Source organism: Pygoscelis adeliae, unplaced genomic scaffold, assembly GCF_000699105.1.
Source record: "Pygoscelis adeliae isolate BGI_AS28 unplaced genomic scaffold, ASM69910v1 Scaffold170, whole genome shotgun sequence".
Lineage (NCBI taxonomy): Eukaryota > Metazoa > Chordata > Aves > Sphenisciformes > Spheniscidae > Pygoscelis > Pygoscelis adeliae.
Genome location: NW_008824002.1, coordinates 310,192 through 324,921, shown reverse-complemented (window position 1 = coordinate 324,921; position 14,730 = coordinate 310,192). Strand labels below are relative to the sequence as shown.

The following is a 14,730-nucleotide window of genomic DNA, read 5'->3' as shown; positions in this document are numbered from 1 at the left end:
ATTATTATGTTTTGACAATTTAGTAATTATCCATGCAGTTATGAAATCAGTTTAAATTGATTAATTGAATTGCTCATTTTTCTGCATTTCGTTTTTATCAGCTGTTATTAACATTTCATGAGCATTAATATTTATGGATTACAAAGATTAAAAGAAGCAATTAGCACATTCTGAAATAATATTAGCCAGAGAAGACAAATATCAAACATGATTAAATAAACTCAGGTTTCCATAATAAAAAAAAATAAATTCAATTATTTCAGCATCAGGAAATACTATAGTCTAAATTAGTGTCACTTACCAAGAAGAGTATATGCCTGAATCTGAATAGGTAAAATTATATTTCCACACTAAACACGAAGTCTGAGTACATGGTTTTGATGCACCACACTTCCAGATTATCAACAGAGCACTTTTGAGAGCCCTCAGAAGCATCTGTACTGCCTCTGGGGTCTTCATCTACAGTGAGTTTGAGTCCATTGGATGGACCAACATCAACATGCCCCCTCATTCAATGATCCCATTACTATAAATTTCACTACACATAAAAAAATGAACCCTACCCTCGAACTTACACTAGGCAGAGTCTGTACTCAACAGCTTCTCTGTGAAATACAAGAAGCAGTGAGTCTGCAGCTACTTCAGGTTTGGAGATTTTTCTTCTGTTTGTTTGTTTTGGGGGATTTCTTTGTCTAGGGAAACCACAAGTTCAAATTAATGGCCTAATCAATAAATGAGCTTTTTCTACAATCACTTTTTCTTCCATAATACACCTTTTCCCCTTATTTACACATTTCCCTTATATATTTCTTCCAATGGTTATACTGAAAATGCTAATTATGAACTGATTGACATTAAAGATAGCCCCACAACAGACTACTGATTCTTGCCTGGGACCTCAAGATGCTGTGAGGAGCCAAATTATACCCAGGAAGAGTAAAATGGAATTGCATTGAATTAATGCAATCTTCTATGTCCTTCAAATGAAAAAAAACCCCAAACATCTGTGTGAGATGAAAATCTTTCATCTACTCTCACAGCAGCGAAAAAAGTGCAGTATTCCAATTTAGTAATAAAACTCAAAATACATTTAGTATCATCTTTACATATTGCTAGAATAATGCACTTTCAGCCTGAAAAATAACAATGTGGACTACACACGTGAGTATACCTCAGTGCAACTTAAAACATAGTTCTCGTACATGAAATAAATACCATATTAAAGCTAAGAATAACAAACACCTCTCAAAATTTAAGTGTACCATTTCTGCATAAATAGAAAATAAATGGAAAACAATACCTCCTCTTTGTAATATTAAAACATCTATGAAATCAATTTTTATTATGCTTTTCTTTTTTCTGTCAGATCATGGTTATGCTGTACGTCATAAAATTCTGTTTCTCCTAAACAACAGAAAAGAAAGAAGTCACAGGAAAAAAGGACACTGTTTTTCTCCCTCATCCATCATGAAAGAGAACCAGTGTTTAACTTTTGGGTATAAAAATGCTAAAAGCATGGCTACATTTGGTGCCTCTCTTCTTAATGTAAGGTGGGCCAAACATAAGATCCTATGTACAATACCTTATGAAAAACAATAATTCAGTTATATAAATTACAACCTACATGGTTAACAAGTAAATATGGTTGGGGTCAGTTCAGACTGAAAAAGAGAAGAAATTTAAAAATGAGGCACAGAAATAGAAAACAGACACTTTACCACAAAATAGATCTTCACAAAGGATGAAATCTAAACACTTCTATTTAAACAATGCTTAATGATTAGACAAATCACAGTCAGTCATCTGAGCTGGTACAGAAGTTGTACCTTTCACATAATTGATTTTATAAAAGGATTACCAGGGCAAGAAAAGCTAGGATGTATTTCTTTTAGAAATGGGAAAAAACCTACATGCACAGAAAATCAGAAGCAGGAAAAAAGCTAATACAAATATCATGTGCAAATGTTTCCATTCCAAATTTCAAGGATCACAGACAACCCTCAATACAAAATCAACTGTAACCCTCAATAACATATAGTAGCCTAAGACATTTCATTGTCAAGAGTATGTTCTTCACCTTCAGTTTAAATTTCCGCTTCTTAATCTCATCCTATTACTCCCATCTCATACTTCATGAAAGGACAAGGGGGAGGGAACAAAAGATTAACCCCAGATGTAATTAGCCTAACAAGATCACAAGCAGTTTTCTTTCACAGTCAACAGAGATGACAGAAGTGGTATGGTCCGCATCCACATATGGCCATCTTCGACCACGTACCCACTTTTAATTAAATTGACAGGATTGGCATTTCCTACAAATCCAGGCCAAGATTTGAACTAGCGCCTCTGAAACTGCAGCAGGATACCTGGTTCATGTTGTTATCTCCACCTCCTGTGGAACGAACACTAAACCTCAGCCTATCCTGTTGATTCATCTCCAGACAGCCACTAGGTCTTCTGCCATATTTTCTCCCCCTCCTTTGTATTCATTATCCAAATTTATTTAATCCTTCCACTATCAACCAGGATAGGTCTAACACCTTTGTTGTGGAGATAGGATTTTTAACTATGGACATTACTGAATTCGGTTTTAATGAGCAGGTACTATACCCGTGAGAAAGCACGCAGGCAGAAGATAAGGAAGAAAGGAATGAGCTGCTGGAAAGGAGTAAACAAGATAAGGACCATGAAGTCATGCTGTATGGTCAGGAAGAGCAGACCTATCCGCTGGAGCATAGATGCACATGAACACAAGGCTGTAACCTATCTGCAGGCTGCAGATAGCGCGTGGACACTTTTGCTTTCTATAAATTACGCTAATATAGAGCAAGAAAGGTCTTTGGTTGCTGCTTGCCAGAGTCCGTGCCGTTATTCCCCGCACTTTTTCTCTACAGGATTTAAGCACCTTAGAATTGTAAGTGAAATTTTATCCTGAATGTTATCATTAGTTCACATTAATGAGGCTGAAGTCACAAAGTAGAAGTGACGTTCACAAAGTTACGTGGAAGTTATATACAATGCAAGTCAGTGCTTTAACCTACACAATAATTACGATTCTTTTTCTGCTTGGGTTCATCATTCCAGCATTTTCTGTTGCTGTTCTTTGTTGTAAAGAGGACACCACAATTGCAGTTGCAATGGCAGGTATTCAGTGACACTGCCAACTGGAAAACAAGGCAATAACATTAGATTTCAGAATTGTCCCACAGAGTATTTTTGGACGAATCCACTTATAAAGGTTAACTTTTGTTTGAAGGTCTGATTTCTCCCCCAGACCCTCTCCTAGCTCAGGGCTCCATCAAAATCTTATAAAAAGGGAAACTCATATACGCGGCAGATTTCAAGAGGCCCTACTTAAGCTTCTGTGCTACAGCATGTCTCTGTTAGATAAAAGGAAGAATGACAGAGAACCGCAATGAGGACTCAAACTGTCTCTATACAAGCTAGGAGTTCACAAGACAGTCATGATACGTGCAGACTCGTTATGCTGCGGGAAAATCAGCCCACCGCTTGGGTGGAACACGGTGCTGAATGTGGGCTGAAATGGCTCCACGACACATCGACATACCATCACGTCAGAAGAACAGCTAGCCACAGAGATATGGTGCACTGCATAGCCTCCTATGCCACAAAACCAACACCAAATCATTTGTAACGTTCAGAAGACTCTTACTGAGGATAGCGTAGTGGGACAATACATTAGGGATGTATCTAGGGAGACATACAGCTCCCTGTAGTTTACTACTTTCTTCTTCTTCCACCCCTGTCTGTAGCAAAACTTACGTACTAATATGAATGCATGAAATGGCTTCTATGCATTCACATACAACCCCATTTTCCTCTTAAGAATATTTTTGGGGAGTATTTTGGAGTATATTTTGCAGTAATAATTATTATGTAAACCGCTTAACACTGAGAATGAATCCTGTTGCAGAAACTGCACAAACTTACGTGATTAGGTAAAATTTAAACTAGCAGGGTTGAAATATATGTATATACACACACAAGGGAAATCCTGATTCTTACCCTTTTCTGTCAATGCTCTGAACTGCTGCTGTGCAAACTTATATGCACATGCCTCACTCTAAGCATGCAAATGGTATCAGTATAGACTCTTCAAGCAAATTATGTATACACATTTCTGTTTACAGGACTGAGTTGCACTGACTATGGCAGTCAGCACAGTAGAGAGCTTATCCTAAAACTGGTTCTAGATCTTGTAATTCAAGTAGTATTGTACTGCAAAATACCATGCAAAAAATATGGATCCTCAAGAATGGGAGTACTATGTAAACTTGCAATTTCACTTAAACATTTAGTATTACCATGAGAATTTTTACAAGATAAAGTTGCAGAATCATCTTCCACCACTACCGGTTTTTTACTTTTTTTTTTGTTCTTTTTTGGGGTTTTTTTGGTTTGTTTGGTTGGGGGTTTTTGGGGTTTTTTTTTAACATGATGTGCTTTCATAGCTTTCCTTGCTGGTATTACTCTGGCAATAAATGAATGAGCAGAGACATTTCTTTGATGCTTCCTGTCATCTTGGCTTCCCCATTACAGTGTAGGTGTTCAGTTAATGATGGCACTGAAGGCTTCACTGAGCTAAAATGAGAATAACCCATTTCACCTTATCAAAAACTTAGGTTAATAACTTGGCCCTGTCTGATTTTCTCATTTGCTAAAACTCATTTTCCATATAGAAACTGAATGGTCATCTGGTAATCCCCTCTTTGTTTCAGTATCTATAACCCTACCTCATGTAACCTGGAGCTTTACACACTTTAAACTAAATTTAAGATTTTTATGGACGTCTTAAAAATTGCTAGAAAAGTAATTCTTGAGCTTTCAGTCAAAAGTTACGTGAACAAATCTAATGTACTGAGACATAACTCCTCTCTCCAAAACTAAAAAAAGTTAATACATTTTAAATTCTACACTTAAAAGATGCCCCTTTTTCCTAAGTGAAAGACTAACGAGACAGCTTCAACTATACAAAAAAGAAACAAATTATGAATAATTTATATGAAATAGATTTGAACCAATCTTGTGAATATATGTTGCTATGAGAAACAAGGTGCATGAAATATTTTGGGGAAAGAATAAAGGATTGAATATAATCTATTCAAACAGTTACACAGATATTTAACAAATATTTATTGTCAATATCTTCTTATAGTAATTTGACCTACAGAAAATAATTTCTTCCAAATTCCACTGATAAAAGTATCTGTAATCTGGACACCTAACACCCTGTCCTGGTTTCGGCAGGGATAGAGTTAATTTCCTTCCTAGTAGCTGGTACAGTGCTGTGGTTTGGATTTAGGATGAGAACAATGTTGATAACACACCGATGTTTTAGTTGTTGCTAAGCAGTGCTTACACTAGTCAAGGACTTTTCAGCTTCCCATGCTCTACCGACTGAGAAGGCTGGGGGTGCACAAGAAGCTGGGAGGGGGCACAGCCAGGACAGCTGACCCAAACTGGCCAAAGGGATATTCCATACCATGGGACGTCATGCTCGGTTTATAAACTGGGGGAGTTGGCCGGGGGGGCCGCTGCTCAGGGACTGGCTGGGCATCGGTCGGCGGATGGTGAGCAATTGCACTGTGCATCACTTGCTTTGCGTAGTAGTGTTATTATTATTATTACTGTTATTATTATTCTATTTCAATTATTAAACTGTTTTTATCTCAACCCACGAGTTTTTCTCACTTCTATCCTTCCAATTCTCTCCCCCATCCCACCGGGGGTGGGGGGGGAGTGAGTGAGCAGCTGTGTGGTGCTCAGTTGCCGACTGACTGAGGTTAAACCATGACACACCCAGAAAACATAAATATCGTGTAAGTTATAAAGCTAAATAAAACATTACTTTTAAGAACATTAAATAATAATAGTAATAATGATAATAATAATTTACTCATATTGATGCCAGCATTCAGGTAAGCTTTTTTTTTTTTCTCTGATATTCAAGTTACTGTTGTTTCTATAAATGCAAAGCAATAGTAATTTTCTGTGTGGCCTCCATTTTTGGTCAGGAAATGTGTCATCCTTTTCACAAGTGAAATGAAAATGATTTAAGTGAGGACTGTCATTTTAAGCCTGTCACAGGAGAAGCCTAACTGAAATCACTGGTCAAATCAGTAAAAATTTGACCACATCTGCCCTGCTCTTAAATTATTAACTGACGCTGATATGCACTGAGGAAGAAGCTGAGTAACAGGGGAGACTTACCCAAAAGCTTTGGCCTACATCTGCCCTGCTCTAATGGTTTACGTATGCACAGAGAAGAAGCACAAATGAACTCTTAACAACTTTACATCCTTGTAACACATTTGTGATGCGAAGCCAGATGGTGATGGTAACCCAGGTAACGACTGCTAATTGGCTTTAAATATAAGGAAAATCAATAAGATTGGCCTGGGGTGGCATGGCTACTGAGGCCACTGACAGCTTAGGCTGACCCTGTAAATTAGAACGCAATAAATAGTTAAAACAATTTCCCTGCGGGGGAGCATGCAGCATCGTGCAGAAGGATGAGCCCAGTGTGGAACATCTACATCACGAGGAAAAGTTTCCATAGCTTAACATTAACAGATACTAAGGGACTTGCTAAATAAAAAGCTAAAAAGTAACCTGATGCAAAATGCTAAAAATGAAAATGCATCTATAATTAAGTTTCTTCTCAAAAGGCCTTAGAGCATCTGAGGAAATAAAAACAGGTGAGGTAAATCAAAAAGTACAATGAACAATGGCGACAAAAATTTTAGTCCAAGAATATCAGAACAAATGCTGTCTTTAACTGAAATGCTGCAGAAGTTTCATATGTCCATGAGAAGTAAATAGGAAAACCCAGGCAGTCACTTAGAATACAACTTCTCAGCACCAGAGGAATAGAGGGAAACAGCCCAGCTGAGATACAAACCCATAGCACCGGAGAACATGAGATATTTAGGACCCCATCTCCCCCCAAAAATTTATTCAGACCTCATATATTATTCCATAAGCTACCTGACACAGAAACCAGGAGCAGTACGCCTGAACCACAAAAGGTTATATTCCTTTTTCCAATGCGTAATTAAACGTGCTGCACCCAGCTGTATTTTTATTCTTTAGAAGTACAGGCTAAGAGAAGGTTTAAACAGCATATAATTTTTTATATCAGGTGTGTAATTCTGCCTCTTTTGAAATTACATTTCCGTGTAGAATCTCTCTCTTCCACAGTTTGATCCACATATACACACTGTTTGGCTACTATATTAAAGTTACTACTAGATTTCCAAAAGCAGTGTCTACAGAGAATTTTGTAGGTATAGTATTGTGGATTTCCTAGCTACTTCTGCAGCCTAATTAATACAAGTCTACCTAATAGTTATGCAAATAAGATAATTCAGATGAAACCAACTCCATATTCTTAGATGATTACTCTTTTCTCACATCTAGTTTTTGAGTATTAAACTACACAATTTTCTTATAACAAATTAAAATACAGATCTTAAATATCCCCTCAACCCCTGTCAGATTAACAATACCAGGCTTGCACTGTTAAGGGAAACCTAGAGGTATCCTATTTCACAGGATTTTCAGCAAGGAATTACACTCTCTTGATGACAATCAGGCAGCCAAACACTTCAAGCTCAGGTCAAGAGATCTTTCTTGTTTCGGAATTAAATTTTGGGGTTTAGATAAAGACCATAGAATCATAGAATGGCTGGGGTTGGATGGGACCTTTAAAGATCATCTAGTGGTAAATCATTCCTACACTATTCAGAACTTTCATATAGTTAGCAGAACTTACAGCTAAACACCAGCTTCTCATTTTATCACTGGAAGAAAAGATGTGCTGGTTTTGGCTGGGATAGAGTTAATCTTCACAGTAGCTGGTATGGGGCTATGTTTTGGATTTGTGACGAAAACAGTGTTGATAACACAGGGATGATTTATTTACTGCTGAGCAGTGCTTACACAGAGTCAAGGCCTTTTCTGCTTCTCACCCCACCCCACCAGTGAGTAGGCTGGGGGGGCACAAGAAGTTGTGAGCTGGGACAGCTGACCTCAGCTAACCAAAGGGATATTCCACACCATATGACGTCATGCTCAGCATACAAAGCTGGGGGAAGAAGGAGGAAGGGGGGACGTTCGGAGTGACGGTGTTTTGTCTTCCCAAGTAACCGTTACGTGTGATGGAGCCCTGCTTTCCTGGAGATGGCTGAACACCTGCCTGCCGATGGGAAGGAGTGAATGAATTCCTTGTTTTGCTTTGCTTGCATGAGTGGCTTTTGCTTTACCTATTAAAGTGTCTTTATCTCAACCCATTATTTTTCTCACTTTTCCCCTGTGATTCTCTCCCCCATCCCACTGAGGGGGAGTAAGTGAGCAGCTATGTGGGGCTAAGCTGCCTGCCGGGGCTAAGCCACAACAAAACCACTTCCCATTGTTTATATTTTGGAATGACCATTGACTACTATTAACTTGCTCAGTCAACATGTGTAGATCAGATCTGGCAACCTGGGATCTGTCTATGTCAAACAGATAATTCATAAACATTTTACTTTCTGTTAGAGAAGCAGATAATATCATTTGCCTGCATATAAAAAAATCCTTCCTTAGACGCTTGATCATTTGCCATGACTTCCAAATTTCATTTGCATATTCAAACATAAATTACCTAGTTACTCACATGACCATACTTCTGCATATATTCACCCATAATTCTAGTGGGGAATACAACAGGGAAAAGTAGTATGCACTAATTACTACAATTCAGCATTAAGTATGTGCTCATGTCCCATTAGCTTCATGTGTTTAACATGATGTACTGAATCAAGGACCAGTCCATACCCTATGCAGAACAGGCTGTACATAACTATTAAGAACATACATTGTGATAATGCTCAAGGTTTGAATTAGGCACTGAGCAAAGATAGGCAGACACAGAACTGCTTCTAGTCAAATTGCTTAATCAATGTTAACACATATTTATGTATTCCCATCAAAATAATTTGAACTAACCGTACATACATATGCTTACAGAATCACAGTATAAATAGATACTGTCTGTATGGAGTTAAGTGACTCATGAAGAAAGAATTTAAAATTGTATGTTTTCAATTACATCCATTATCCTTTCAGAAGACAAAAAACTGCAAATACTATTGCATAGAATTATGAGCTTTTAAGATCTGGATTCTTTTAAATTAAAGAAGAAAACATTACTATTCTTTCCCCAACTCCAGCAAAAATCAGAGAAAGGAAAAAATGAAAAAGACATGAATTTGCATTTAAGAAAAGAAAAAAACCTGTAGAGAATAATCTGAACATCTTCAGATTTATCTGAATGACTATCTACTTCAGAAGACATAAATATAGTAGATGAAACCTACATGAAATAGAAAAGCAAGGAAACATACTAGAAAGTAATGAAAAAAACTAAGAATTACCAGGAAAAAAAACCCAAAACAACAAAACCCAGAATCAAACTTTCAAAAAAGAGAGTTAAATAGGAAAAGGTCTTTTTGCTAAATAAATATAAAAAACAGTGAATGGAAAAGAATAGAGGAACAATCATAATTTAAATTGGTACAGTCTTCATGTACTGATCAAAACTTAACATAGTCTAGGTTTGGTCTCAAAACTAAAATAATAGTTAGCTACAAAAAATATATCGATAAAGTGATTCTAAATCTACGCAGTATGATAAATGTGTTACCGGATAGGGAATAATTAGTGTCACAAGTGTTAGGAACAGAAAGCTTGATCTGGAAGACTGTGTACAACTGGTCACTCATGTTCAAACGGGAGCAGGAACAGACAAGACCTTTTAAGATAGCCGTGGGAACATGGGAACTATTACGAGAAGGGAAAGTAAAAGTTGAGAAGTTATATTACAGGTCTCTAAAAATAAATCTTATGATGAACATTAGGAAGGATGAACCTTTAAAGTTTAGAAACAATGTATACAGGACAAATAACCACAAACTGACAATAAATTCAGCTTCAAAAATAGATAATGATTTCTAGCTATCAGAGAAGCAAAGTCAATTCCAGCTTTATGTCCCACTACACCAAGTTAATGGACTAAATAAAATAAAATTGTTTTGAGTATGAAAACAAAAGAGTTCTACTCCCTTTGAATCTAAATTATCAATACAAACCCCCAAATCCAACAAATTGTAATATTAAACAATATTTTTTGAGAAATTATGCCTTTGATTATAGAATGACTCAAAATTTTTGAGGTATGCTCAGAACCAAGAAGCTAGAGTTCCACCTAAAATTGAACACAAAGGCTTTAATCTTCAAATAAAATAGACTGAGGTGATAAAGCCTGGGGATATTATAATAATTAAGTTGAAAATAATAATGGAAAAATATTTCCAAGAATATTTAGTTGAGTTTTGGTGAAATATTTCAGAATTTATTTGATTTGAATGAAGCTAGGACATCTTAATATCAAATAAAATGAAACAGTATAATTGATTTTATTAAACTCTTTACATTTATTTCAGTGTTTTCATGAGCTAATTTCTTTTTTATTTTTTCCCACACTGCTGTTAAGTATTCCATTTACTTGCTTAATGAAAAAAGCAATTTTTTAACGATGATGATGTTACTGCTTCCTACTCCACAAGCTTCCTTCTTTCTTTCACTAAGAAAGATAAATATTTCTTTTCATGAAAATTAATAAAGACATACTTGTAATTTTCAGATCATTCCCCTTTGGGAAAGTGGCATTGTGAAATGACCACTTTGGGTGTTTATTTTTAAAGGGAAAGAAAAGTTTCTTTTGTAGAACCTTAGCTGAAGTTCTGAAATACAGAAGACGTTCTGCTGAATCAGAAGTGTACACAAAAGGCATACAGCAGAGGTGAAAAAAAGATGCAGTGTACACTCCATTTTGCTTCCCACCAAAAACAGACTGGCCACCTACAGTCTCAGGAAGGATCTGTTTCTTTCTACCATAAATGTGCTCGCAAGACAGACCAAATAAAACCCCACTAAGGGGTTTCCCTAAGGGGTTCCCACTAAGGGAACGAGCTCCACAGAGGAGCTGCAATGCACTGAAAAATGAACATTAATTCAGAAAGAAGGGACTTGAATAGGTCATCGGAATTGGCTTTGTACACTTACAACAAACAATTTATTATATTCTTTGTTTTCTGCTGTTTCATTATGTTCATTTTCCAGTGCTAAAGTCTGTATCTTCACTCAAGACCAGATGGAAAATTTTTCAACACTGAAAGGCTAAGAGTACTAAACAAAATCAAAACTGATTTGAAACAAGACTTCTGTTTTAAAATGTTCATAAGGAAAATAAATAAGGATTTTCAGCCTACAACCCAGAATTTGGAAAGACACTGCCAGCAAAAGCTTATACTGAATGCATTTACTTCAGAAGTGAGGGATAGAAAGAATAATGGTTGAGAGAGCAGGAAGCGAAGAAAATGAAGAGGAAAACTTGACAGGCCTCAAGAGATATTACTGCTTTATTTCCTGTTGTGAAGATTATTATTCTATACCCAATCACAACATTAAAGGACACATGGTATCTTCCCTAGCTGTTTATATCCCTGGCTTTCTTACACACTTGATCAACTAAGCAGCAGTCTATACAATTTCACGCAAACTTATTTTTGAACAAGTTTTAATATTAATAAGGTTAAAACATGCTAACTCTACTGATTCAACTGTTATGAACTGTATTCCCAGTTCATAATTTCTAAATCACATCTGGTAGATTGGAATGCTTATCTTTCGAATATCAAACTGAATTAAATGTTGACTAGCAGTCAAGCAGAAATCAAAATATGCAAATTTTCACATATCTAAATTCCTTAATAGCTATCACCTATTATTAGCAATACCTAAACGTTAATAGTAATTAAATAAAATTAAAAAACAGTAATAGTAATAGTAATTGAATATGGGGATAATATACTTGAAATTTCTTGTTTCATGACTAATTGGTTTTTAATTTCCTTTTATTTCTCTGAAAGAAAAGAATTCCAGATGAAAGTGAGCTATAATAATAATCTAGGATATTAAGTAAACTATAAAATTTGCAATTTTTAGTGCTGCCTTTTTGCGTTCCCTTCCTTAGCAGAAACTTACATTCTATATAATCTACCATTGAACAAGATAATTTTGCCACATTAAGTAGGGGCTTTTTTTCACCAGAACTTCAACAACTTTCGAACAGACCACTGCTGCTTCATTTACAACTCTCTTCTCACTCTTCGGACTACCACATTTCATCAGTGGTTATAAATAATTATTCGCCTTTCTGCTTAGATGTCATCATGTCCATATTTCAACAACTGGAGGGCAGTACTTCCTCATACCTCATGCTTCTTAGGACAAGCAAATGTTGTGCCTAGTTTAAACTTAATAATGAATTGGACCAGGCATATTTAACTGAATATGTTTCAAATATTCTGTTTTGCTGTAGTTTGAAAATTTCAATACAGTTGAATTAAAGCAAGTACATAGACAATTTTTGCTTTTACATGCGGGTCAGTCTGAAGCCTTTACATTCAGTTTGCAGTTCTTACTCACCTGGGGAGGTCTACTGATGTAAATGGATTTATTTGAATGAGCAAAAACTGCAGGATTAAAATTCTTGTCAATAAGTCACTTTATTCAACTTCATACAATTCATGATAACTCCACTATGTAAATTGTCGACTTTACATTGCCTGAACATCTACTATCAATAGCTTTGCATGCAGAAACTCAACCATCTCTTGCGGCGTCATGTTAAATATTTGAAGATAATTTTAAAATCCATCTCTCTAACACAAGTGCAGACGTACTATACTTTGTTCCTGTTACAGGCAGGAGCAAAGAGCAAACAAGGTACCTTTAGATAATGTCCAGCTGTATTCATCAGGGACCAAATGCCATTGCATTGATTAAGATCACAAAGAACGTAAGTAATCCACATTAGGACATTTCCTGCTTAAAGACTTTACCATTCACAAAACATCAATACTGATTTATAGACATAGCATGCAAGTCAGAATGGACCATGCATAACATAAAAGATGAAAAAACAGCAAATGGAAAGAGTAAATAGCTATAATGTCAAAGGTTTTCACACACTGAGGCAATGCAATCAATGGCAAACACTACATTTTTAAAAATAAATTTAACACCTCTGAAGTTCATCTGTGCATGCCACCGTCATGAAATGCAACTTTTCACTCACCAAAGCAGAGTTATGTGAAGCATCACCTGAGACCTCGGGTGTTCTTGTGCTGTTTGGAAGTCTGTGAGGGTTACGAGCTATCGCTTGGCACCAGCCCAACATTTTCTCCTTCCACTTATCCCTTCTCAATTTCTGAAATTCTGAAAATAATTTAGATTCCCTGAAACATTGACACTTTGAATTTATTGCGTGCATGTCTCTGGATGCATGCCTTTAAAAACAGCTTATTAAATTATATCTAAACAAGCTAATAAACATATTTTTAGAAGAACATGTTTATTTAAAGTACTCCAAAGGGTTACGCCATGCATGTTAGAAAAGAACTATGCACTTTCAGCACACCGTACATGCATTAATACTATTTCAGTGTCAGCAAATTCAGTGCCATCTCCCCGTATGTTAAATCTTTCTCAAGTTGTCACTTTAATTCAAAAAAGTGTTATTTTAAAGGAATTTTATTACAAAATAACTGTGAGACTAGCACCATTCCTAAAACCATATAACATTTGGATGCAATACCCCATATTCCCTGAAACAACTAGAAATAGCCCTAAAGCAGTAGCAGATATTAAATACAAATCAACAGTGCAAAAACACACATACATGTATGTACTCATGCCCACACACACCAGAACACCTGGCTTGTCTTGGAAGTGTTACACTAGGATGTATTGTAAATAGTAAAAAGTAACATACACACATGAGCAATAAATGTTACATGCCAACTGTAAGTTGCATGAGTTTGTAAGAGTAACAAAATACCTTTTAAGTAACACTAACACATTCTGGAAATACAGCACTAGTAAGTTCTTTTTTTAAGTGTAGGAAACCTTCATAAGTATTTTTAAAATTTCACAATCTACTTTTCCCCATTGAAACAGGTAATGTAGGTATTCAGTCCAAAACTTTGCTAATTAGTTACAAAAAATAACTTTGAGCAATTTTTTTCTCCACAACATCTGAAGCAATTTATAATCTGGTTGTTCATAACATTTTTTAATTAAAAATGTGTTATTCCGTAACATCATGAAACATAATAAACAAAAAAATTAACCTACCAGATTGAGTGCCCAGTACTCCAAACAAGGTTAGCACTAGACTTAATAGATCTGGAACATACATACAATAATGATAAAGACCTTACATGGTAAAGTAGCACCCATTTAATGTCATTGAATATTATGTACTTGTAAAGTAGGTTTATTTTTTCTGCAATACATCTCCATGCAGTACACAAGGCATGCTTGTGTTTACAGCAGGCTTTCATCCTCCCAGGTTCTGCTTCTGACAAACTACAGCCCCTTCTTGAATAATTACATCTCTACTGCTTCCACACTTACCATTAATATATAATTTTCAAAGCATGAAATGCACGAAGATGTATTTCACCACGTAACCTCATGGAACTGGTAGTAAAGAATAAGTAGGAACTAGCCTTAGCTTTATCGCACTGGAGATGATTAGATGAATGAGTCTATAGGTGAACTGATTCTTATTAATTTTTCAGTCTCTTGGAATCTTAACAT

General features: G+C 36.0%; 1 protein-coding gene across 1 annotated transcript in view; it reads right to left on the bottom strand.

The window, feature by feature from the left end:
* The window catches only part of MARCH1 (membrane-associated ring finger (C3HC4) 1, E3 ubiquitin protein ligase), a 100,516-nt gene extending 87,210 nt beyond the window's left edge, over window positions 1-13,306 (bottom strand). Inside the window, exon 1 of the mRNA XM_009325101.1 lies at window positions 13,205-13,306. Within this exon, the coding sequence (XP_009323376.1) occupies window positions 13,205-13,306 (102 nt within the window). The remainder of the gene's footprint in view (window positions 1-13,204) is intronic.
* Window positions 13,307-14,730: the final 1,424 nt, after the last annotated feature.